Consider the following 27,231-nt stretch of genomic DNA (forward strand, 5'->3'; position numbering starts at 1 on the left):
GTTAATGAACATCATTTTAACACATTTTAAATGTCATTTGGACTGCTTTCAAAATTTGCAACATCCTAGCTTTGTTTAAAAAAAAACTTTGGATCAATAGGACCCTGACTTTTCCTCCAAGTGTGTATATTTTATACCAACATTGTTTTGTCATAAAAATGTCAAGTAATAGCAGATATCCGAGTATTACTACCTCAAGTGTCCTTAGTGGTCAAATTGAATCTAGGCTTTTTTACAGGGGGTGTCATATTTCACCATTTGTTACATTTTCCTTATCTTTCTCCCGCTCTGTTTTTTGTTGTCGCTTTTTGTGCCTTGTGAAGCTAAAACGTAGCTATAACTTCATTCTGAACCGAAGAGAACCAAAAATGACAAGTAGAAACAAAATGACAGTTATGGAGGTTGCTTTGTTTTAGTCACGATCGTCCTTACGGGTGGATACGAGCTGTCGAGGTGGGGGGGGGGACGAGAGCAGCATGGTGACCCTCACTAAATTTTAGGATCGTAGACAACCTGGTGAGCCCTTAAAGGCAAAAACTTACATGCACATTTTTTTCCACAGGCATGCTGCAGCAGTCAGGTTTTAGTGAACATTTGGACAACATGTAAGGTTATAGTAATTGAGATGCAGGCATGTGGTACACATTTTCCCTGTTTTTCAAACCCTGCATACTGCACAGGGAACCCGTTAGTGCTGTTCTAGTGACAGGTGTGTGCTCCTTGCGCATCCCTTGTGTGCAGCTTGGTTGTTAGAAATGAGGACACATGTACATAAATCTGTTAAATGAACACCAACACAATTAACTCTACCTCAATTGCTTCCTGACTTGCATACAAACATTTTTCTTTGTTGTTTTGTTGCTCAGTCTTTTAACACTATTTTACAAGTATTTAGATACTTAAAGGTTTTTGGTTGCAATTATTATAACAAAATATAAATTTGTGTATCTGCTGTTGTTTTGCCTGAGACTAATAACAAATCAGTGATCTGTCTGTGTATTGCAGGACCCTGAGGATGAGGGAGTGTCTCGGGTGCGAGTGACCAGCAGCAGAAGTCCTCATAAAGTGGAGCGCGTCTCAGGCCTGGTGGTTCTCTGTCACGTTGACATGCCAAAGGTACGCAAAGAAAAGCAGCCAAGGGGTCCTCCATGACCAGATAAAGAAATAAGTGGAACATGTGGTGATGTCACCCGTGAAACCAGGTTTTCCTGCATTTTTACTTTTCTGAAAATAGTTGGGACTAAAAGGTTGTTGCAGTATGGCCAGTAAGGTTGTTGTAAAGCTGAAGATTCAGCTGTCAAATGTCAATCAAAAGGTCACATCAGCATTTAAGCACAATTTCACAATTTAAGCTGCTTGAAACTAGGGAGTCAAGCTGCCGTCCCATGAAGATCTGCAGAAAAAAAGGTTCTTCTCAGACGTTATTGTTTATTTGAGCACATCAGAGGATGGAATGGTAATTCAATTTCCAATTAAAATCATTATTTTTTTCCCCTGGGGAGAGGAGTTAAAACGGGGTTTCAAGTAGCTTAAAAGTATAGTGAGTCACGCATTGGTCCACATACGCATCATCAACCCATTCTGCATCACGGGACAGGATTCAACTGTGAAATCATAAAAAGGAAAAATATTCTGCTTTGAGCATAATGTGCAAAAGCTACACCCATTGTTGTCATGAGCTTGAAATTAATAAATCCATCAGTTCAGTGTTTGCAAAGATTATTTCATTAAGTGAGATTTTGTCCCAAATGAGACCCATGAACATTACCTGTTGAGGATACAGATTGATGACACGTGGAGCATATTTTAATGCTGATGAATCCTATTCCAGGAGTTCAGGAATTGTTTGCATGGATTAGTTTAATCTGATTCAATTAATGGAATCACTGCAGTCTGGAGTGCTTATAATCTGATTTAATGGCTGTGGTGCAAAATGCCTTTCATCTATGTGGAGAAAAAGCAACATTCAATGCAACTTCTGGACTGCAAACAAGCAAAGCAGCAGGTCTTACGATCCTTTCTCTATAAACCGACCAGTGAAGCTCGTTCCTGTCAGGTACGCCTCCCTGTTCTGCTTTATTGCTCTGCGTTGTTTTAATGGCCTTGTTTTCGCACGCGTTCCCCATTACAGCACGGCCAGTGGCACATGGCAGAAGAGTGGCCGCAGGCGCTGGCTTCTCAGCTGAGCCTAGATCTGCTGCTGCTGCTGAAGTGAGGGGGTGGTGGGGGTGGAGGCGTGAAGATCAGGGGACTTGAAGGGACTAAAGCACACAGTAGTGATGCAGATTGCAAGCGCACAGGTTCATCGCACTTCTATGATAATGTTTGCATAAAAGATCCAGTGACAGCACATGGCTGTCACTGGACGTTATTGTCACTGAGCATCCTTCTATCACATGAAGGAGGTAGCTGAGGAGGCACAGAGAATGGCAAGAGTGAAGGGGGGGGGGGGGGGGGGGGGGGTGGCGGGGGTGACGAGGAAGATGTAATGTGGGGTGGTAGAGGCTGGAGATGGAGGGTAAGGCGGCTGAGAGGCAAGAGCCGGTGCAGTGCAGAGCTGGAACGGACACCCAGAGCTCAGCCTTTCTCCGGTTGCCATGGAAACCACATTCCTCCCCCGCCTGCATCCCCACAGACTGCTCTGACTCTCCCTCTCCCTCTATCTGTCTCTCTCCTCGCTTCTCTGTTTTTCATCCTGTCTTTTTTTCGCTCCTCTTTTAATTTATGGTCTTTGTTTATTCCCCCCCCCCTTTCCTGCTCTGTTTTCATGCACTGAACACATGCGCCACAATGCACACTCAGCAAGCACATCGATTTCAGGTGCACTTTACTCTACCTTTACCGTTTATTTTGCATTCCCATGCAGTCACACAGGCATTAGTATTTTGGTTTAGTTTTTTTTTTTTTTGCAGCATCTATTTTTTTGCTCCATATTCTATTTTTCTGCCTTCACGCCTTGCACCTAGGCTTCATATGTTTCTACCATGTTTCAACGTCTACTGATTGCACATCATCTTCAGCACATTTTTTTCAAACCTTTTCACCTTCCAGCCTTCAGACACTTCCCAGCTGCTCTCTTAACCTCCTACGGTACCTTCTTCTTCTTTCCCCTTTCCTCTATGCTTCTGCCTTTTTATGCACGCAGTACATCTACATAAACCTTTGTTCCTTGGAGATTTTTTTTGCTTTTGCTCTCATCATCTCCCTTTCTTTTTTTAAACCATTTCTGCTCTCTGTGTGCATGTTTCAGCTTCACATCATTCAGCTGGAATAAGATGCTTGGTTTAATGTTTTTAGTGGAGCAGCTGTCATCCTAAACATTTTCAATGCTGCTCTCATTAAACAGTGAAAATACTTTGTAAAGATGTTGTTACTCCTCTCTAATTTCTTAAATTTTTCATTTTGTACTCAAAGCGAGGAGATAAAACCATTTCCAAGACTGTTAAACTTGCTTCTTCATCCTTTCTTGCAGTTTGTCAATGCTGCAGAGGGGAAGCTTAGCCCATTTTGCTAAGGAGCTGCTTCTTTAAGACTTCCTCACTACTGACTTTCCTTTTATGGTGCTGCATCCGGTCAAGTGACGAAGGAGCAGAGAGCTTCTCAGAGAAATGCCTAGAAATGACTGAAAAGCTCAGCACACGGTGCATTCAGTTGTTGGGGGATGTAACGCTCTCAACGGCTGTGTGTTTGTGTGCATGAGTGTGTGTTTGTCACAGGGTGTCCAGGTGGGTTTATGTAACAGTGGCTGCACAGGCGGATGCTGAGCTGATAGTGCTAGGAGAGCTGCAAGGTGAAAGGCAGACAAGCATCTCAGCTTGAAAGCACAAGATGTTTTGCTCATGCTTCTTTTTTTTTGCATTTTTTAGCAGATGTTCAGAAGCCTTGTCCATCATCTAAAACACAAATCATTTAATGTTCCAGGCTAGTTAAAAGCATTTTTACTTTTTTTTTTCTTATTTCACCTACCCTGACATAAATGGCGTTTTGTTTTTACGACAATATGTCTTTTTAAATGAAAAGCTTTTACCCATAACCCTGTCTTTTGTCATTATTTTCATAAAATGTTATTGTATAACCATATATAAGCAACAGCAAATAAGCTTTTTGAAAGGCATTTAGGTTTATATGAAGTGATGAACATCAAAGCTAAAATTACCTTCACATCAATTTCTGCTTTCTTTATTGGTAGTAATTGTATTGATAGAAGTAATTGAAGTCTCACTCCGATCATCTTTTGATCTATTGCGTTTTCAGTGGTCTTTTAATTATGATTATGCTGTTTTCAGTTAAAACCAAAAAACCTGTGTCGTTTTCTAGAACATAGTTTCTGCAGAGCGGTAGGAGTTCAGAAATTCAGCTCTGAGTTGTGGGCCAGGCCGTTGCCAAGGAGTAAGCCTGCCTCCTTCCCCATCCTCCATCAGGCTCTTCCATTAGCTTACAGCCCCTCACCACTCCAGCATAAGATTACCACTGCAATGAAAATTGCGAGCAATATTGGCGCCAGGGCTCTAAATGAACTTTTTGGTTTACTAGCCGGGGTGGCCGGTAACATCCAAGGTCCACCAGCCAAATTAGATTTCAACTAGCCAAACATTGCTCTGGAAAAATCATTTAAGTTTTGTATTTGAGAGCAAAACAGTTGGGAGCCGGTTTAGCTTGTGCTGGTTTGCGGCGCCTTCCATCCGTGAAACCAGGTTTCGACTCCGGGCTGCTCCCTGTTCCCTTCTGTACTTCTGTGCCGGTCCCAAGCCCGGTTGCTTAGAGAGGGTTGCGTCAGGAAGGGCATCCGGCGTAAAACATTGCCAAGGTTACCATGTGACTCGTTCGCTGTGGCGACCCCTGATGGGAAAAGCCGAAAGAGAAACATTTGAAAGCAAAACAGTTCTTCCCTCGGTGTATAAAGTTTCAGTTGATGTCGTCTTCTGTCAGGTTTTATAACATTAAGAATATTAAGAATATGTTATTATAGCAAAAGTGATGTGTGAACACTTCCCTTTCTTTAAAGCATTACTTTTCCATCAAAAACCAAATGATTCTTTGCAGTCATGGTCATTTATTTACAACTTGAACATTTTTAAAGAAATAACTTTGTTCAAATCTCAATTTTTTTCAATCTAGAACAGAAGAGTAAAGACTAAAAGTTGGGATAAACAATGAAATAATGACTTTAATGTTTTGTTTTTCAAAATGTCATGCATAGAAAAAAATGTATGTATTGAAATATGCACAATTGCATTATTGTGTGTTGTAACAGATCAGTCTGTTGTTGTGAGTCTCAGTCAGAGTTCAGAGTTACAATGACTTAGAATAACAACTGAGTGTGTGTTTGTGTTGTTTGGGGTCAGCTTGAGCAAATACCGTACTAGAAATTACCCGTGGACCTGAATGCAGCAATATCAAGCTCTTATCAAATGCACATAAGCGCGGAAATTCCATGCAGCCCCTGAAAGCACCTCCTGCTGCACCGTATGTGACTATTAAAACTGCGCAATAAATTCAGAATGGGTTGGATGTTTGTGGCAGCCACATGGGGGATGGGGCAGACACTTAAAAGTCATGGTTGTGACTTTGAGCCCCATTGATCACCATCTCACCATTTAAGTCAGAGATGATAAACAATGCCTCACCTGCCAAGGTGGCAAGTGAAACTGTTTTCTACCCGGCAAATTAAAGTTTACCCGCATTTGGTGGGTATTAATTTGGAGCCCTGATTGGTTTTATCCAGCTGTCTATTTTTGAGCCAGTTGTCTGGTTAGATAAGGGAAACAAAGATGTACATGGATCTAGTTGTCTAGAAGTGGATCGGAATGGAGCAGAGCAGGAAGCTTGTGCCTTGCCATCGTAGCTTCTGTTACAAGCCTTCTACAACTGCATTTTTTCTTCTGCTCCTGATTCACAATGATGTGAATAAATACACAGAAATGCAATTTTAAAGAAGATTTTCCTGGAAGTGGGTCATAAATGACCTATATAATGATTGTGCTATTTTATTTATGTAACACAGAGGAAGATGTTTTTTTTCTCCTCTAGTTGTGAATTATCAACATAAAAAAAAAAAACTTTCTTTCTCTAGTATTAGTATTGAGTTTAGGAGCTTCATCCTTCTATGGTAACAAATGTAGCTGAATTCATCACTAAAGATAACATGAACTCTTAAAAAAAATGACAATATTGAAAAGGGATTGGTGTTCTAGCTAATTTAGGTTTGGGATGGTTTAGCTCACTTCAGTCCTTCACGCTGGTGGGGTTTTTTTTTTTGGCCTTCACCCTCTCACTTTCACTGGCTAGAGAAGGTGTGAAGTGGTTCCTGGTTTAAAAAAAAACAAACTAAAGCACCTGACTTCCTCGTGCTTTCGCTCCATGGAGACTCTCTGCAGGTTGGAGTGAAAGAATATCATTCTAATGAAGGGAGTTACTGTTGCATGTAATTAAGTGTGGCTGAGCTTGCTGTGTGTGCCTACTGGTTCGCTGCAGCACCGCGCTGAAGATCCTGATGAAGTTGATGCATAGATTGCATAGATCATAAGATGCATGAAATATCAAGGCAGTGAATGCCTTAGTGAGTGCAACATTGCAACATACAGGCCATATAGAAAGATACTCTCTCCCCCATGCAGACACACCCAGTTTGGATCCCCGTCACATTTCATTAATAATGCATATATGCAGGACTTTAATGGCGACACCGTTACATTCTCTCTCAGCTCTCTGTTATGATTAGCCTTCATCCCCTGTGTCGGAATCCGTTATATCTAGCTGTGATCAACCCACAAATTCACAAGTATGCAAAATGGTTCACTGGCAGTCCTATCACATTACTGCGAATATAACTGCCACAGATACATGAAAGCCATGTAGCTCTCATTCTTTCTTCTCCCCCCCTCGTGCATTTTCACTCTCAATCTCTTCCTCCACCCACTCGAAAGCCAGAGCGTGTAATCTTGTTGGTTTGGTACACATGTGTTGATGTCATCATCCTGAAGACACACAAAAAAATGTTCCTAAAAGAGGAGCACAGTTCTCTGCCTCTGTGTGTGTTTTGACCTGCACATGTGAGATGAAATATTTAGACTCCAGAGGACAACATTGCAAAGCAAAGCGAGGGGATTCTAAGATTTTTGCTGTCCAGAGGCAGGCCGAGTGTTATCCGCAAAGTAAAGGATTTTCCTCTGTTCCTCCCACACCCGTCGTGAGATTATTTACAGATGTGTGCTCTGACACAGAGCCCAAGGTTGACAGCTGACAGCCTCAGAAAGCAGCTAAATCTGCAGCTGAACTGGAGATGACTGGGGATGTGACCAGTGATTAGTCAGAGGGACAGAGTTGCTCATTGAAAGTTGGATTCTGGCTGCACTGGTTTGATGAAAAACACGGATTAAACTCGCAAAGGGTGGATTAGATTTTGCGTCGGGGTGTTATCCCTGTTTAACCGTAACATAGAAATTTTACAGTTTTGTTGGAGATCGTAAATGAAAGGAGCACATGTTGGGTGTTTAATGTGGCAATATTTGTGAAAGGTCCCTTCTTAGCCAATGGCAGAAAGCGATTAAGGTTTAGGTGCTGCTTCCCCTTTAAGAGGAGCTGTGGAAGTGCTCAGTCCTGTTGGTGCTGCTGCTGATGGCAGCGCTGAGAGTTGATTGGCTGCAGCTCTTAGGGCTGAGGTGCTAGAGGGATGCTGCTACGTATTCCTTTCCGCCCCTCCCTTTCTCTCTTCGCCACCCTCTAGCTTGCTCGCTTCCCTCTCAATAATCCACATCTAGGGCAAGCTGGCTGAGAGGCAACCAAGTGCTCAGCTCCTCTGCCGGCTGAGAAAAAGAGGAGAACGAAAGACCATTCTCAAAGCAGGACTAAAAACGTGAGATTTTTTTCAACCAACCGGAAGACAGCCAACGGAGGAAGATTTTCATCTGCGGATATCATTTATTTATACATATTGTTTATATATTTATATATATATTTGTACACACGCATATAGATATATAGATATATATATATATATAAATAATCTATATATATATATATATATATATACATTTATCTCTGTACATATCTGTAATTGTGCTTGTCTGTTTATATGACTATTTTTATATACTTGTGTGTGTAAATATATATATATATATATATATATAATCAGAATAATATATATACATACACACATGTGTGTATGTATATATCTATGAATTTATTTGCGTATCACTGTGAGCCAAGAGAAGCGAGAGGAAATTTTTGTCATCAGGGCTGGTCTCTGATTGCATGGTGGCATACAATATTTAAAAATTTTCCTTTGATCTTCTACGTCAAGAGGACAAAGACTACGTGACCATTTTGTATTTTTGTGTTCCTGTGCTGCTTGTCATCCATCCAGATCGCTCAGTTTTTTGTGTTTTTTTTAACCAGCATCCTAGAGGAATAAAGGCGTCGGTGGTGAGGATTTGATGAAAAGGAGCCAATCTGTAGAAATTCCTGCTATTAGTGTTATCTGTGCCGGCATTAGCACTCTGTGAACCGATCACAGAGGGTTCTGTGAGATCTGAGGAGGCAGCAAAGACAGAGTGCTACGCCGCCCATCTCAGCATCAACCCAGCCAGCACAGCCAGCATGCACAAACACCACCACTGCTGCAAGTGCCCAGAATGTTATGAGGTAACCCGGATGGCTGCCCTGCGTAGGATGGACGCCCCGGCATATGGAGGAGACTGGCAGGCTGAACCCTATGGATACCCACCAGGGTATGGAGGTGGACAGACCTTACCCCCTCCAGCTTCAGGGGGAGGTGGAAGCATGGGAGGAGGAGGGGGAACTTTGGGAAGAAGTAAGGGGAAAATGATGTCTGGAGGAGGCCCTGGAGGCCCCAACCCAAAAGGCCAGTCCAAGAGTGGCCCAAAAGTAAATGGTAACAACTCAAGTGGACAAGGAGGATGGTGGCCTGAGTGCACCTGCACCAATCGGGAGTGGTACGACCAGGTAACCCATCTTCCTGACTTCTTTAACCAATTGAAGCTTTTGGGGCCTGTGTGGGAAGAAGGGGACGTAAATGCAACTGTAGGCTAATATAGTGAAACAGAAGCTGATGATGTATCAGCTGTGTCTGAAAGAGAGTTCATATGGAGTATTTATCTCAAGCCCTCTGGTTCTTTTTTGACAACTGTTGTCCCTCTAGTAAAACAGGAATGATCTGGTTTCACTGCGCACGCATGGAGATGATCGTCATGTTTGGGATTGATGCAAATGACTAATGTTTTAGATTTAACACATCATGTAGATGAAATCAACTAGTCAAAGGCTTGTGCAGCAGCCGCAGGCCCAAACCACTGCTCTATTGGCATTGAAGCATTTCTCAGGTGCTATCAATAGGTTTAGGAAATTCGATGTAAAACATTCATACTTCTAGCAACATCAAATATATGGGTTTTGTATCATTAGACAAGAGGAGGAAATGAGGAATTGGTTTAATGCGGCCTCACTTATATTAGTGCGCAAATTTAGCTTAAAGATTCACAGCCTAATGTATTAGTTGTGTAATACAGATAAAAAACATGTTTCAAAAGGCTGGAAATCTGTCCCACAGAACGAACAAAACCTCCCCTTCCAGCGTTTCCTAATTCATTTATTTACACGTGTTTATGACTTACAGTTGAGGAAAGGTCAGGACGGCTTCAGAAGCACCCTTTAATTAAGCAAGGTGCATGTATGAGAGCACCAGTGATCCTGTGTGGGGGAAGGGTAGCTCGGAGAGCATGAGATTCAAGAAACCGTGCTAGCCGTGCATGAGTATGCGTCTATACGGTCTCTCATTTGCGTCAAGTGAAGCTGGTGCATTGTTTGCATCTCCTCTGCTTTAGTGTGATGGGTTTTTTTTTTGCGAGGAAGAGTTGAAAGAAAGGAGACGAGGAGAAAATGGAGGCTACGAATGTGCAAGCAGAGTGGGAGAGATCTGCTGAGCTGAACCTTCTTATGAGCCTGGCTGATATTAGCAGGCAGGAATTTAAGCTTTTTTGGGGGGCAAAAAGATGAGCATTTGTCCCCGGTTAGAACTGCACCTCAACTCAAGCAGGTGCATTTAATGTTGATGGCATTTAAAAGGTTTCAGCAAGCGAGATTATGTAAGAAATTGTTGCTTACATGCAGACTTTAGAATCCATTAGTTTTAATCTGCAAGGCTTCAGGATTGTAAATTTAGTAGCAATAAAATGTCCTTTTCAACTGCTTTGCGATTAATTTACATTTGATAAGGGTAGCACTGAGGTTAGAAACCTGTGTGGGGTTTTCTAAAGGGTAAAACATCCAGGATTGGTTAATTTTGGGAACTAAATGCATTGTTTTCTTTAATGTTGTTTGTTTCCATGCAGACCTGTGATGGACTGACAGTTTGTCCAGATTGCACGCCTTCCCTTTCTCAATGAGAGCTTGGGTTCTGATGTTTTGTTTTGTATTAAATGAAGGCTTTTTGTTTATACTTATACTTTTTATTAGCACATTAATGAATACATTTTGCTTATATTAACCCACATGGAGCTCCAGACTAGTTGAAACCAGTTAGCGGGTGCAACCTGTCACCATGACAGTACATCCTCTCTCCCAACCATGAATGGGATTAGGTGTGTATAACATGGGTTGATGCTTATTTGATGAAACGGGATGGTTAGTAAACTTCCTGTCGAGACTTGGGTTTCTTTGAGTCTTACATGGAAATGTTAACGCGTTAAAGCAGAAGTTTGTTACAAAATCTATATCTTAATTTTATCAGCCAATTCAACCAGTTTACAGAGCTACAATCGTAGATGAGGAGTCAGGGATAGAGGGATGGTCATTTGGATAAAATGTAAAGGTTAAAAAGGACAAAAATAAGCCAATAAAGGCAGGGAGCAGCCCCAAAGAGGGGGATGGGGTTATGTAAGAGGAGGCAGTTGGTGAAGCCGTCAGAGAGAGAAGCAGGAGACGCTCTGACACTACGAGCAGGCATCTGTCCCTCTGTCTCTGAAACAGGCCGTGTAAATGACCTGCATGTGCCTTACCCCCATTTGCATTTAAAATGGATGGAAACGTACATCACCCATCGAGCCTTCCCACTCTTTCTCAGTCGGCGTTGCTCATCCTCGCTACCCTTCCCCCCACTACCTATGAACCGCCGTAGAGCAGGGCAGTGATCACACACGCCCAATCGCATGGGGATATCATCATATAGCTGTCATAATAACATATGCTTCTGGGTGCTAGCATTAAAAAAAGTAGTAACCATGCAGAGTGATCTTAGCTGCATCATGGACATTTACGTGTACATGTGAAGAAATCAGTACTCCAGAGCTCTGATTTATTTTTTTTTCCCTTTTTGGCGTCTTCCATTTACAAAATTATCCTGTCACATTTATCAATTGCTTAGTGGGTTAATTATAGCTGATTTCAGCAGGGGTTTTAAAGAACATTCTGTCAGAACAAAAGCTTTTGAATTTAAATCTGTGTAAAATAGAGACCTTGGTCTAGAGGGATCATCAGTCAGAAAGCTCCATGTTTCCCCGGCGGGCTTCAATCTGTCTCTGTGTCTTCTCCAACTCTAAGGCTATGATTAGTTTCAAATATTAATATGATTTTACTTTATTCATTAGAATCAAGATTTTTGCCCAAAAAGCAGTGTCAGAGCTGTTAAATACGTGTCTGTTAAACAGACGCAATGGGCATTGCTTTTCCATGCAGATGATTGTTTCTTTTCTTTTTTTTTAAAGAAGTTTACATTCAAACACACAAAATGAAGGCAGCAGTTATGGCAGTATTGGTGTTCATAGCATTCCTGGAGTGCCCTGTGCATCCGTCTTTTACGGTTGCTTTGATTTAGCGGTGTCGTTGGTTTTAACATCTGTCTGATAAGATTTTGTTGGTTTGGATTTGATTGCTGTTCCTGTAACAGCATTCCAGAGAGTATTAGCAGATGGGATTTACAAGCTCTCCAGCCGTCCAAATGTCTTGAGCTGGATCCCGTCCTGTGATCTTGAAAGGCTTCCTCTAAAACCAGGAACACTATCATCACAGTAAGAGATTTGTCTGAGAAGATCCCTTTAGGTTTTTCTGATCTCAACCAAAGAGCAGTTTATGAATACATCTCATTTTCTAATATCAGTTTCTGGACTGTACATTCTGTACAGTGTGAGCCATTCGTGCTGGAAACAAATAATATTTTCTACAGGAAAATATTTATTTTAAGGAGTAAAGATAAAGAAATTAACTTTGTAAAACATGTATTTACAGTATTTTTCCTTCATAGCGTCAATCCATGATTTAATACGTTTAAAGGAGCAAGATGTAACTGGATGTAACTCATCAGTAGCTCACCACACGTAGAAAGAATGACCAGATGAAACCCTTTTTTAAGTGGAATGATGAGGAGTTATACTCAGAAGGACCATGTAGAACAATAAAAACTCTGAAGTTATCTCTGTGTAGAAGCAGGTAGACCTTTATTAGCTCAGATGTCTGAGATGAAACACCAGAAAGTGTGTGAGAGTCGTATATTCTGAATGATCTTCAGTAAAAGCGGTCAGTATGTGCTCTGGACTAAAGTTGAAGAAAACCATTTATTGAAGTGGCTTGAGCATTCAAATAAGTGCAGATGGTCCCACAGCCCGTAAAGCGTACAATCCCCACTAGTGGTTCAGAACTGACTGAATAAGTAAAAGGTGAAATGTCTTTAAGAGGAAAAGAAGAGTCCACTTTCCTCAGAATTAGATTTTGGAGGGTTGATCATGTTCTTGTCGGCAGCAGGTCCAACATCTAGACTATATTAGGTTTTTATTTGTGCTCTCAGATCATTTACACTTTTCTAGTAGAAGCTGTAATTCAGAAAAGCACAATGAGGTTTTACTGAAGCACTGACTCCCTTTAATGCAACCTATTTTCCAAAAACATTTGTGCATTTTTCTCGAAAACAGTGCAAAATCTCCATCTGCAAATGTAATAAGGAATATAATAGGGAATATATGAAATGTTTTCTATAAAAAATTGCAAAGGTTATAAGGTCAGAATCTATTTAAAGACAGAATAGGATAAAAAAGAACCTGAAACTTCTTACCTCTAACATATATTTTGTTGTTTGTTTTAGTACATTTCTTAAAAGTCAAATAGTTTTAATAAAATGGCCAATAGTGAGATTTGTACTTTCTGTAATTTTCAAAACAGCAAATTCCTAAAAGGGGATTACCGCATGACTTTTAGCCTTTTCAGGAAATTACAGATTCTTAATAATCATTTCCTATAAAATCCCAGATTGATTGCAAGTTAGATTTGATCATTTTTGGGTGACACATATTTAGGAAGGTTTATAATGAACAGCAAGGTGTGATGAAATATTTAACCAACACATCGGATGAACAGGGTTCCAAATATTTTGACTTTAAATTCTAAAACATTCCAATTAGACAGATTTGTTATTCTTAAATCCTTACATGCTCTCAGACTTTTGAATGAAAGAGGTGACTAGTAAAAAATCGACCTCTGAGCAACATTTTACAGAATTACTAAGAATTACTCCTAATGGAGCAGATGGATGAGTCCCTGCTGGATTGCTAATGGACTTTTCCAATGAGGCAACAGTAAGATGAAGGAAGGGAACAGATATGATTGCTATCATTAGAGATAAACCAGGTAAACTAGTTTTAAGTTGTATTTTTTCTTGATTAATTTTCAAACCAGCTTACAGACCTTGTGAAGCGTCCGTTTTTTTCTCTCTCAAAATAAAGATAAAACAAAAACATATTTTCCTGTGCAAAATTCCTGAGATTGTAATAATCTTTGATGGCTTAAAATCTATTGTCTCATCAACAACACTCAGACACAAAGTTGTCTACATTTTTTAATAAACTGTTATATTTCACTTTGATGAAAATTGCATTTAAAGGTGCGATGTGCATTAAAATGCACAATTTTCAGTTGCTTAAGACAGCACTATTGTTTTTCGAGTTATGTTCTGTCTAGGACTATTTAATACGACGCTATTCTTAAGCCTTTTATAGTAAAAATATCCATGTATTTAATAATATATCTGTTATGGTGAGTGGCATTAATCTGACGCCGACGGCAGGCTTAAAAGTTTATTCCTCACAGGACAAGAAACAAAATCAAAAAGGCAGCTGAATCAGGGAGCTAGACTAGAAAACCACAGATACATAGAGCAACTGAAAAGTGATAATCCGGCAGGGAGAAGTAACAGGCTCAGGCTTTTAAAGACAGTGACGACATGAGGATCAGGTGTGCCATGTAGGGAGGCACCAGGGAAAAGGTCAGCCACGCCCCCCTGCTCACACTGATCATAACAATATCACCTTTGGCACAGTAAAGAGCGATTTTTAAAAATTAAATATTAGTTGTTTTCCTGAGCTCTTTTCCAACCCGGAAGTATGACCACTCGATTTTTTGAGGCTTTCTCTCCTTTCTTTCTCCTTTCCGTTCCATGACGTCATCCTAAAGCCGGCCTCGGCAGAGTAGCTGCGTCTCACCCACGAAACAAACATCTGAACTTATGCATAGATGGATGTGCTTATTGTGTATTTAAAAGGAAAGCATTTTTGTCAAACACCACTAGCTCCTGGGAGATAGTGTGTGTTAGCCTGGGCGTGGTGCTGGCAGCGCAGACTCTTCCTGGAAGGGGCTGTTCTCACCGGTCTATGTCACAATGTGAGAACCCGCTTGTTTTTGTGGATTGGGAGGGGCTGCTGCTCAGAGCGCGGGTTTTTAGAGGAATACTCAAAAAAATACCGCTTTGGGGTTTCATTTAATGAGGAATAAACATTATAATACACATAAAAGCTCAAAAAATAGATTTTGCATGGTATAGGCCCTTTAAGAACATTTTAGTTATGCAACATGTTGGTACCTATAGAACCTGGAAGAGAGCACCATAAAATGTTACGGTTCTGGTTCTTCCCTAATTCATTTTAGTGTAGACTGATTATAAAACACATTTTATTTTATTTTACATTGAACTAATCAATGCAAAAGCTGTGTTTTAGCAGTTGGTGTAACACTGTTGTCTTTCTGGATTATTAAAATGTATCCAAATCAATCTAATATAATGGAATAAATAATATCTAAATTGATTTCTTCTAGTTTGAAAATTTATGATGACGTCTTTTAGCAGCCACAAAAATTAGAATTGAGCTGTAAGGCAAAATACCTTGACACTTTTTACAACATTTCATGTTTGGAACAGAGCAATTTCAGCTCGAGCCCTTAGTGGTTTACAACATTTCCCATAAAAAGGGAGAAGAGTTCACATTTACAGTTGACTCTTGACCCTGTATTTTTTTTTTTAGTTTCCTATCTGAAGGAATATAATTTTCATCAGTAATTTTGGATAAACCTATGAAGTTAATACTGGAGGTTACAAACCATTCATTTTTCAGGTTTCCACTGGCCCTTATCCAGAACTCTTTAGCTTCAGGATAAAACTATCATCTTTAAAGAACCTGAAGCCTCAACCGATCTCTACCTATTTTTGTCTTATCCAACATGATCAAAATGACTCGAATTTGAATTTGTCTCTTATAACAGAAGCTAAAGAAGCCAGCCATGCCCAGATTTAAAACCGTATGCACTCACTATTTACATATCACATTTTTAATATCTAACATGACATCGCATCAGCTTTGCATATGCACATGTGACATACCAATTGGGTTTGAAGTGCAAAAGTAGGTGAAAACAACATGGTTGAAATTTTCCAAATATTTTGTGCTGTTTATGCTGGAGTTCGGACAGTTTAAGTAGAAATTCTCCGTACTGTCCAAACATTTTTTTTTCAGGAAGGCGCCAAAGCCTTGTCAGTCCCAGATAGATTCTGTGAGAAAAATCTATCTGGGACTGAGAGATAGGGTCTGGCCTTAGTCCGTTCTTGGGCTTTCAGAACACCTCCACTAGATCTTGAACCTGGGACCTTTTTAATGCAATAGAGCAGCAACTTTTTAAAATTTCTATTGCTAACATTTGGGCCACTTGCCCTAGAACTGAGCATGAGCTCAGCCATTTTGTTTATATGGAGCTTCCTTGTGTTGGTTTTATTTTAGATTTCCTGATGAAGATGTTTATGGATCTATTTGTCTGCTAGTGGATGGATAAGAATGAAACGGAGCAGGGAGATTGTGGCTTGCCTACCACAAGCTTTTTACAACAGCATTTTTTTATCTGTTTTTACTCCAACATCCTTTGTTCTTCACATACACATCACTGGTGGCCAGATGAAATTAATACAGTAAAATAAGGAATGAAGTTGCACAATATTTACATGACCTGACTGGCTGTATCACAGGCTAGGTGATGTCACCATGCAAGCGAGATTCTGACAATCCAGCCACCATGATGGGAGCTGAAGAACTTGAACTGTGTTAAATTACACCCACATTTTCCTTAAAAGCCTCCGATTTCTCTCTGCCTTTGTGTTGTAATCACAACTGTTTTCACGTGGAGGCTGGGTTCAGAGGACTGAACGGTGTCCTCTGCCAGCACACATTTTTGTTCATCAAGTGGTTTTCCCCTTTCGCGAATTTTTGAACTTCAGCTGTGTGATGTGTGATTTAGGGCAGCTTTTGTGTTGCAAGAACAGTAGCCTGGAGCTGCAGACTTTGTGAGTGGAGGTATGTGTGTGTCCTGCTGGAAGCCGAGGCTGCTATGCTCCTGTGATCCATATGGTCACTGTCAGAGGCCCTGCCAGGGCTCAGCCCCTTATCAGCTCTTGCGTTCTTCTCTCTGGCTTCACACAGCCAGACAGAAGGGAGAACAAAGAGAATGCTATTTGTTTGCTAGCTTATCAGCTTTGTCTTCAAAGTTTTTCTTTTTTTATCTCAATCAAGTGGTGTAGAAACATAGCAAACTGGACTTCTTTATTAGCACTGGTATCATTCTGTGAAAGACCTTCATGGTAAGGAGGGGTTGGTTTTAAATGTTGTACCAGAGGTACTGTCACCTTGACCCATTAGGACCCAGGCACATTTTCCCGTAACCCTTGTGCTATCCTAGGCACTTTAACATTGGGAGTTGGGTCATCTAGACCCACTAGACAGTGCTCTGAACCTTTTTTCTTCAATGATTTGTGATCTTCACTGGTGTCCATGGATTACATGAAATCTTTCCACCTTTATCCACCTTTGTCATTGTAGGGAGAACACGTCAATGTAAGGGTGGGGTCATCTAAGATAGCACAAGGGTTAAAAGGAAAATGATGTAGGATAGACCTCAGACCAACTGGACCACACAACACTTTTATCTTGTTTTGTTTTTTTTGTCAAGCTACATGCTGCCATGGTCCAATCAATATAAGAGAAGAACCCGTCCATGAACCTTCTGACTCCTCTTTATTTCTGTGGGGGTGTGCCGGGGTTTTGAAGAGTGCCAGTACTGTTAGAGCTCTTGGTCTGTTGTCATGTCAGCTGTTACTTTGGTAACACAGCAAGGTACACACAGCCCCTCACTTTCAATTCAAATCATCATTTTAAAATGAACAACAGGCAGCATCAAATTAAGTACAGAGAAAAATTATGCAAATTTTTTCATGACGCCATGAAAAACCATAAAGCTTTAATGTGTCTTCATTTTTTTGCCATTTTAAATAGCTTATTTGAAGAAAAACAATGTAAATAAATATATTTTTAAAATTTTGCACATTTCTAGCTTGAATTAAAAATAGTTTCAAGTAAATTTTACATGTTGTTTTTTCTTTTATTTCTTTCGACGATCCAAACATCCTTCATTTCTCAGCTTAGTTGTTCCCTTTTAAAAAGTATTTGTGCCAATAATAAACATAATCTCTTTAAAATAGGCCTCTATTTTGACACATTGAATGAAAATACGGAATAAAGTCGCAGTAATGAAATATTCCTTAAAAAACATCAGAGATGAAATCAGTGGAACAGCTGAGGAGCAGAGTTAAAGAATGACTTTGTTAATCACAGACAGGACTATTTTTGTTCATTTCTAAACCTAATTATCTGTACAAGTTATTCACTGCCTTTCACCTGTTTTAATCACTGACTTAACATTAATGTCTTCACTGTTATATAAAGGCAGGCTCTCCTTTGAGAATCCATCATTAAGAGAGTTCTGTTTAATTCATGTTGAGACAGTTTCCTTTTGTTTTAATAAAATGTTTATGACATGGGACGTTAAAAGAAGAAATACGCAACCATAAATAAAATGCAGCATGCTTAATCACTACATTTTCCCATGAAATCATATTCCCTATATGCAATAAGGTTAATGGTTGATGCTTTTTGTGCAGCCTCTTGTCAAATGCTGTGAAATAGTCACTAAATACTGGGAATGAGTCCTACACCTCAAACCAACAGATCTGGTTCATTTGTAGTCTTTAATCTATATAAGATTTGGAAAAACTCAGAAAATATAAGGTTCTGTTATTTAAACCTTCCATAATAAACCTTTTTTTTAGGTAAACCATCATTCATAAAATAAATATTCCTATAGTGTCATCCATTTTCTGTAATTATGTATGTCAGTGTGTGTAAGCGAGTGTGTGGAGGACATTTGGCGACGCCGTGAGATTCTTACCATGTGTAGCTGCACCGAGTGCCATCTCTGTCTAATGCATTATCCAAGCAGCCCGTCAGCCATTTGGTCTTGCCCCTCATTCTCTCCATGTGTGTTTGTGGGTGTGTCTGCTTTCTGTTTTTGCTTGTTTTTTTCTGATTGCCCCAACCTAACATCGGTCAGCCTGTATCCTCTTCTATTCTTTCTTCTCAGCGTTTTACAGATCTTTTTTAGGGCCAAATGCAGCTTTGAGAAATGATGCAACGACGTTTCTGAGCCTTTGATTTTTTTTTGAACTAACAATCAGCTAAGGTGTATTTTTTTTTAAGTATGATGTCTTATGAGTGCATTGCTGCTTTCTGGAGAAGACTCTAACAGTTTAATCATTAAAGCGAGTAAGACTATGTAAAAAGCGTTAACATAGTTAACTGACATGAATATGTTGCTTGATGTAGTTGGAATTTTAAGCAAAAGGAACAATAATTGAATGTATTCTTACAATATCAATAATAAAAAAGTTTTTAGTTTACATCTATTGTACACCTAAAAAGGAACGCCTATACAATTTGATGCAATCTAGTACAAAAGTTCTTCCCAAGAAGGAACTTTTGAAGATTGAAGCACATTGGAAAATGAAAGTATCTGGTCCCAGGTGAGGCCATAGAGTGCTTTGTGACACAAGCAAGTCCCCATTCACTCCAATAGAAAAATATAAAACCTCAAAACTGAAACACGACTTTATTTTTCACTTCTCTGGTTAGTTTATCCATCTTTTTTTAATTTAACGTTATCATTTATTTTTGGATTTGAGATCCAAATGGCTCAAAATGTTTTCGCAATCTTTTGATCGACAGTTGAATGTTGGCTCTTCAACTATAGAGCAGCCTAACTGAGCATACAAAGTCAGGTTTATCTCAAATATTTGCCCACTTTTGGAGGGTCTTGGTTTTAGCATTATCATAGTCAATATATCACGAAAAAGGCCTCACAAATTAGACCACATGCCTCGTCCATCACAGGTTTTGCCATAAGTTCTACCTGTATGAACTTGTTCTCAAGCTCAGGCTATCAAAGCAGAGATGCTTCTGCTGTTTATCACTGAAATTAATTAAAAAAATTAAGTTCAACCATCACTTTATGCTTAAAGCTTGTTCTTCTATTTAGTCTATAGATAATGGCCAGGATAACAGTAAGGTTATAGATGACATAGTGACAGTGCATAAAGCCTTTTATTTTAGAAATGTTTGACACTTGAGTTATAACAAGAATGGATCAAACCACAATTTCATGACGTTTTATGTCTTTTATTTTACAACATTTTTATACTAGTGTTGAGATGTATATACTTTAAATTGTTTATTTGTCCTTTACCTAAAACTCACGTACTTTCTTTCCTCTTCTGGAATCTGTTGTCCTCTGTTAATCTTAGATGCAATTCAAAGGAGCATCAAAAATATTTTGACACAAACAAAATGACCACAGTGGACTTGTTTTGCGTTGATTCAGCACACTGTATCTTAGGCTCACGAGAGCATCCGGTTTGTCCCCACTGAATTGACAGCTGACAATATCCAGACCTGTGCCTGTTGTACCAAAACCACAGACGTTCCTCCATCTACTGTCAGACATTCTGTCACAATCAGCCCCATCTGTTCAATGAGTTCACAAAAAACAGAAGCCCGTCTCCAATTTCGGAGACACAACATAAATAGTAGTGTGGCCACAATGCCTGATATAAACAATACATCCCAGCTTAATATCTACCATTTTATTACAGTGTTGGAAGGACACCCTGACCCTGGAATCATATTTGTGGATTTTATTACTTCTTGTTTTCCCTTGTGTGCTGGTGTGTTTTTGGGCAATTTCTCCACAGTGTAACAGATTGCTGAATTCTCCACCATTTACCTAATTACGGTTAGATAAACACAAATAATTCATTGGATGGAGGCTTAGAAGGTTGATGTCAGGGTTTATAGTTCACTGATATTTGTTTAGCAAAGATCAGACATTCAATAATCAAATGAATGATACCTGTTAACATGTTGCATATGATCATAGTTAAGGTGCAGCTGATGTGCAAAAAGATTGTGAGGTTCTGGAGAATTGTTGTACATTGCTTATCTTTTTCCTTCTATACCATTTTGTATTTCTTAATAACACTAAAGAAAATGACTCAAATGATTTGAAAAAGCCATTTAGCTTATTTTGTTTAAATAAAGGAAAAATAAATTCAGTTCTTATTGGAAAATAGGCAGAAATCCTATCATTACATTATTAATTATTGAGATGTTAGTAGTTTGGCTGAGCTGAAACAAAGTGTTAGTCATATTTAGTTTTTACGTTTTTATTATAGGAAGTGAAACATTTAGTCTTCATTAACTCTGCTGTAGTCATAGGTTATTCTTGTGTTACAATAAATTTTCTATCAATAAAATTATTTTCAGGGTTAAAAATTCACAGACTTTGACATAGACGTTTTTGGCTTTGAGGCCTTTGAGACCTGATTTGGTCTGTTTTTAGTAATCACAACTGCAGTTTGAAAGTACTCCTGTTTTTTTTTTTTGCATTAGGCTTTAGTCAAGTTCGGATAAACAACAGAGCAATAAACATTTATGTAGTTATGTGACATGCAGAGAAAAAAAACATGAGCACATCGTAACCATGTCGGCTTTAGATTGCGGAAAACCCATGATCTGTTGTGAACTAATTCTATGTTGCAATAGGCCTTTTCTGCACACCTTTGCAGTCCCAGGTGTAACAGGGTTGACGATTAGCCCATTGCATGGCTTTTTCTTATTCTGGAGACTAACATAAACATAAAAACATCAAGCCTTTATGTTTTATTGCAAATAAATGAAGATAAGTGTCAAGCCTCTGAAAATGTGATGAAAACAATGAGATTTATTTGCTGCGTTCTAATAACAGTGTGAAAAATGTCACTATTGTTGCGGCTGTGCAAAAATAATTAAGAAGTTGGTATGAGTAATGGAAAAAAAGTGTATTTCTTTCTTTCTTTCATTTAGAATGAGCTTTAATCTTGTGTGTCTTCAACTGCATCCATTCACGTTAAGGGATTCGAACAAAAACAACAGTGGCTGGACTTAAAACAAAACATGTACTTCGTGATATATTCAATGAGATTCAAAGTTAAATAAGGTTTTTGTAAAAATACTTCTTAGATTTGATCATATCTAAGTGGTTTAGTTTATCAAAAAAATAAGAAAAATACTCCTGAATACCAGAAATCCTGGGTTTTTATCTGTTGTATCTCTAGATAATATAGATAATTGTTTTGATTTTCTTTAACACAGAAAAAAAGTCCTTGTACAAGGATAATCAAAACATAGTAAAATGAAGTGATGGTGTGACAGAAACCTATCTGGATTTTAACATGGTCACACCAAGATTAATTTTCTGAAAGAATTAAAATTTAATTGAAACAAAAGTGAAGATCTAAAACGCAAAGTTCACGCTGCTCTTGGTGCAGATCTGCATAAAGAGTGCACATATGAGAAAAACAATTGCACTGAGTCTGCTTAGAGCGCTAAAATGTCTGCAAGCACATCACATGTCACTAATTACCACTCCTTCACTTCCACTTGCTTGATCCTGCATCTAGCCTTTTGATGATTTATCTTGAGGGCAATAAACATGGCTAATGCCCTTTCATTATTCTAAGGAAAGTGTGATTCAGAATTACAGCAGATTCCAATGCTGTTCTTCAGCATTTCTTGTTTTTTTCTTGGTAATTTCTAATATTTGGTAAGTTTTGCTGAAAGATGAGGAATCTGTTTATAAAATTCATTGATTATTGTTAGGCATTAAAAATTCCATGTAATCTACTCTAAAACATACATATATTATTGTCAGGTTGATAAAAAATGGAAACAGACCAGGAATATTTAGGAGAGCAAGGGTATGATTCTTAAATGTAAATGTCAAGAAAAGTACTGGTCCATCCGTATGCAACGTCAAGGAAAGCTGCAACGCTGAGTCCTCAGCGAGTGTTTGTATGTCGTGTTGGCTTTAGCTGTGATGATGCAAGGGAGGGAGATTTGCAGTGAGGGTAGGAAAGGAAGAGGGGGAAGAAAGAGGTGAAGACGTGAGAGGCGTGGCATAAAAAAAAGAGATGAACCAGTGAAGAAGAGGAAGGGGAGCAGAGGAAGGGAGAGCGGAGAGGAGCCTGTGCTCAGGCACAGCCCCATGTGTTGCCATGGTGCTGGCTCAGTCAGAGCTGCACAGAAGCTTTGCTACTCAGATAACTAATTAGCACAGACTGCAGTGCTGATACGCAGGCGACCAAAAGCATTCAGGTTTTTATTTTCGTCACTGTACTGTCACAGCTGTACAAGTGAAAGAACAATTTCTTTGCAAGGAATGCAAAGCATGTATGTGGTTGTGTAAAAGCACAAAAAAAAACAAAAAACATGCCGTCGGTATGCAGCGAACGTCACTATTGAACACCAGAATGCTCAGCTCTTTCACCAATGCCACTCAAGTGATATTAACAGCTTTGTCTAGTTCAGGGCTTCACCATCCAGAGAATGCTACAGCTCACTAAAAGCCTGCAGTCTGACCTGATCATCCTGCTTATAAAACCCAATATGAACCATTGTGGATTAACACGCAAATTTCCAATTATGTAATCGGCCAAATCCAAGGCATGCATATGTTCACTAGAACATCTCAGCAGGCAGGAGGCAGGACGAGCAGGAGTGTCTGAATGACGGGATTAATCTGATTGTAGCCTTCCAAATCCTAATTCAGATGGATTTCCTTATGAACGGCAATACTTCTAAAATGCACTGTAATTAACTGAACTTTTTCTTTTTAGAGCAATAAATGATCTACAAACACTGTAGTCTAAAATCTGGATCTAACAGATCAAACTTAGACACATTATTGGTGAGATTTTATTAATATTTAGTGAACTGTTTTCTCATTCATTTGCAGTAAAAATATGATTGATAACATATTTTTTTAAGAATGGTGGCAAGTGGTTCCTTAGATTGCATAATAATTTCTACAAACTTGTTTTAATTTAATTAAAGGCAACAAGATACAAATATACATAAATAATTTGCATATGTGGAAGGGTAAACTTGATAACTGTATATCAGGTTTTCCTCCGGTTTTATTGTATTTTCAGCACTATAGGAAGCTCCGGAATATAAGGCGCACCATCAATGAACGGTCTATGTTTGAATTTATGTCATAAATATAGGACGCTTTGAACTACAAGCAAAACAAAAGAGTCAGAGATGACTTTGTAAGTCGGTCAGACTTTATTGACTGTTCACAGTAAGAAAACTTGTTTGTGACATACTACATGTTAAAAACGCTAGGGTTCAAAATCCCTGTAACTGCCAACCTTGTTAGTAACACGGAAAAAAACCTCAATTTGCTACCGAGTTATTTACATTAGCAATCAACCAAACTCTTTGACAGAGCGATGTGTGCTTCTAAAAATCGCTTCAACAGAAGTAAGCACAACCAGATAAATCCATATATAAAGCGCTCTGGATTATAAAGCGCACTTTAAGTCTTAGAATTAAAGGTTTCCTTTCACACATTGGTCAAAATCCTACAAGCCATTGATTAAGATGAACTATGCTTAGTTGGAGACTCAACCACTCCAATTTTTCCTGAATTAGATTAATATGAGCTTAAACAGACAGCACATCTGTTCAATCCAGCAAGGGACCGTTCACTCTAACCTAAGCCAGGAAAATTGTTTCATTTGGTTCAAATGCTAATCTGAGCTAATTCCGCCCCAGATTGATCTTTAAATTTAGCAAATAACTGTGGAAAATCCGGTGACTCCTTCATGAAGCTTTGACCAGTATCACAGCCTGACCTGTCCTTGCTTCGCTGTCATCACTGGGAGTATGGACATTTGCATTACTCGAGTCTTAGACGGGTAAAGATGCACCGAAAAACTGAAGACAAACAAATTCTAAACAACAGCTCAGTGAAAAAGCTGCTCGAAAACCAGCCACCTTTGTTGTTGGAGGAGAAAAAAAGAAGGGCTCTATTAGGAATCAGATGTTGGTATGTGATGAAATATAGCACAAGGAGCCAAATGGCCATATATTCATTCAAACACCACCTCTTGAGTCAGCACATTGTGAAGCAAAAAAACAGTTGTTTATCTTCCTCCATTCGTTTTGTAGTAAGATGGCCGCCTTCCATCGCTGTCTTTACTCTCTTTCCACCACAACAGGTTTGTTGTTTTCCCAGTCAGCTGGTATGCAGCGTTTGATCACAGGAATCCCTGTTAGAAGTCCCAGCATTAAAGGTTTGAGCGTTTTCAGATCAGTGTGTCATCCCTCCAGTTCAATAAGATGGCTGCTCTGATCTGGGCTGAGCTGCATTCTTTAGGGGACACTGAACGTTGCCCAAACGCAACCTTTTACAAAGTGGGCAAAGTAAAGTGGAAAATGTGGATCCTTCGCGGGAGGCAGCTTGATCTGGCAGTCAGAAAGGGCTAGGAACGTTTAAAACAATGCCCCGTTCTCCCTCTGTGGTTTGGCGCTAAATACACCAGCATATGGAGGGATGTGCTCATATATTCATGAAAATCAGAGGGGAAACTAGAGGAGCGGCTCTTGTTTTTGTTCGCCGTTGTCCTACTTACTGTAATTTTTCCTCACTTTCAACACCTACACTTGTGTTGAGCCAAAACTCAGGGAATGGTAGTGAATGGAGATGTGTGTTTGTGTGTGTGTGTGTGTATGTGTGTGAGTGTGTGGGCGTTTCCTAGTGGAGCTTATAGAGGAGCATGAAACCTCAGGCATGACAGCAAAGTCCCCGCCGCTCGGCGAGGAGACAGAATGAGGCGCATCGCTCTCCCTGTAATTCTGCCGCTGCAGCACCACTTTTAATTTGCAATGCAGCACCAGTCAAAACATCTGCTTTTCACAGGCCAAGACAATGCAAAGGCAGATTTAGGAGAGAGCAAATATTGGCTCGAGTATGGAATGTCTTATGGAGTTAGAGTCCCATCAAGGAAGTTGAAGAAAAGACTGAATCGTAACCATAGCAATAAAATGTTTCTCCTAAAGGTGGGTGGGTGGGGTGGTGACAGCTCTAAAATTGGAAGGGTCTAATTGCAGCTCAGATGATTGTGTTCTGTGGCTGCTCCAGAAAGGGAATAAAGAAACAAAAGGACAACAAAACTAAGTGCTCCAGTGAAAAGCAGCAGCATGGTGGGTTCAGACTGCTAGGTTTTATGTGGATGTCTTCTTAGTTAAAGACCCTCTCTGGTGGTGTTTTCAACATGTTCTTGTGGCAGTTTACTCATGATGTAGGACATCTTTAAAGAAATTGAAAGGACCTATACCATTCTGTAGCCTTTCATAGTAAACATCCATGTATTTGATAACATACCTTTGGCACACTAAAGAGCGATTTAAAAAAATTAAATATTACTTCTTTTCCTGAGTTATTTTCCAATTTGGAAGTAAGACGACTCGATCTTTGAGGCTTTCTCTGCTTGTGGGTGCCGCCCATTTCATGACGTCAACCTAGAAACGGCCTCGGCAGCGTGTCTGCGTCTCACCCACAAAAACAAACAACAACCAAAGTTTTGCATAAATTGATGTGAATATTGGGCATAGAAGCGTTTGGTTGTGGCCTGGGGGCGATGCCGGCAGCTCAGACTCTTCCTGGAAGGGGCTGTTCTCACTGGTCTACGTTCCAATGTGAGAACCCGCTTGTTTTTGTGGGTTAGGAGGGGCTGGTGCTCTGTGTGCAGCGTTTTAGAGGAATGCTCAGAAATGTGTGAATGGGTCAAAATACCACTTTGGGGTTTCTTTTTGTGAGGAATGAACATTATAATAAATTTAGAAGTTAATTTTGCATGATATAGACCCTTTAAACGTATTTGTATAGTCAAATTGTTGTGAAGCAGTAGCAAACAAAAAATGACCATATTTGTTACGTATCAACTACAATCGGTGGGTCAGAAGCTCCCTGCTCCGCTCCATTCTGATGCATCCATTTGTAGACAACTAGTTCCATGATCGTCTTTGTTTTCTTCATCCAAGCTGGCATCTGGCTCAAAACTGTACAGCTGGATAGCTCTGATATTGCTACCATTTTTGTTGCACCAGTAATATGAGGTTTAGGTTGTGAGAGGCTTTAAGATAGCAGGAGAGAATGTAAATAAATGGATGACGGAAAGTGTGCTTACTTCACACCCACAACTCAGAGGTGATTTTTTAATGAACTCCTGCCACTCTGCAGGAACTATGTCCTAAAAAATGACACAGGTTTTTGCCTAAAAATGGCATAATCACAATTAAAAGAATATAGGGGACACTTTTGCAATGGATTAAAGGTTTGTTTAAGGTTTTTATTAGTAATGAAGACTGAGTGTCAATTTAAGATTATTATCAAAGAAAGGTTTCAGTTCTGTCCAAATATTTAGGACGAGACTGTTTTTAATATAAAAGATCAATGTTTGGGGAATAAAACAAACAGGAAGGCTGTGTTATTGTGTCAGGTCTCTCTCCTCCTACCCTAGTGTCAACACTAAAGAAGCTGTTGTTTGCTGTTGTTCAGTCTGCATCATTCTTTGGCCCCTCCCCTTCTTCTAGTTATCTTCTGACTCCGGTGGTTTGAAATGAATCCTCGGGTTTTCTAAACTACTGCGTGATGTCGGCTTAACTTCTTTCCTCACCCACACTCCTTGCACCCTGTTTG

The 27,231-nt window shown here is 39.5% G+C and overlaps 1 protein-coding gene across 7 annotated transcripts in view; it reads left to right on the forward strand.

Moving 5' to 3' along the window:
* Nucleotides 1–27,231, forward strand: part of dlg3 (discs large MAGUK scaffold protein 3) — an 86,036-nt gene that overhangs the window by 13,662 nt on the left and 45,143 nt on the right. For 5 of the 7 annotated variants that reach the window (XM_011479971.2, XM_011479972.2, XM_011479975.2 and 2 more), the window contains exon 1: nucleotides 7,753–8,964. In XM_011479971.2, coding sequence (XP_011478273.1) covers nucleotides 8,599–8,964 — 366 coding nt within the window. In that variant the 5' untranslated portion in view covers nucleotides 7,753–8,598. Of the gene's footprint in view, nucleotides 1–1,005; nucleotides 1,117–7,752; nucleotides 8,965–27,231 lie in introns of those variants that run through there. The other 2 variants (XM_020706462.2, XM_011479974.3) reach the window with 1 other exon arrangement.

Source organism: Oryzias latipes, chromosome 10 (genome assembly GCF_002234675.1).
Source record: "Oryzias latipes chromosome 10, ASM223467v1".
Taxonomy (NCBI): domain Eukaryota; kingdom Metazoa; phylum Chordata; class Actinopteri; order Beloniformes; family Adrianichthyidae; genus Oryzias; species Oryzias latipes.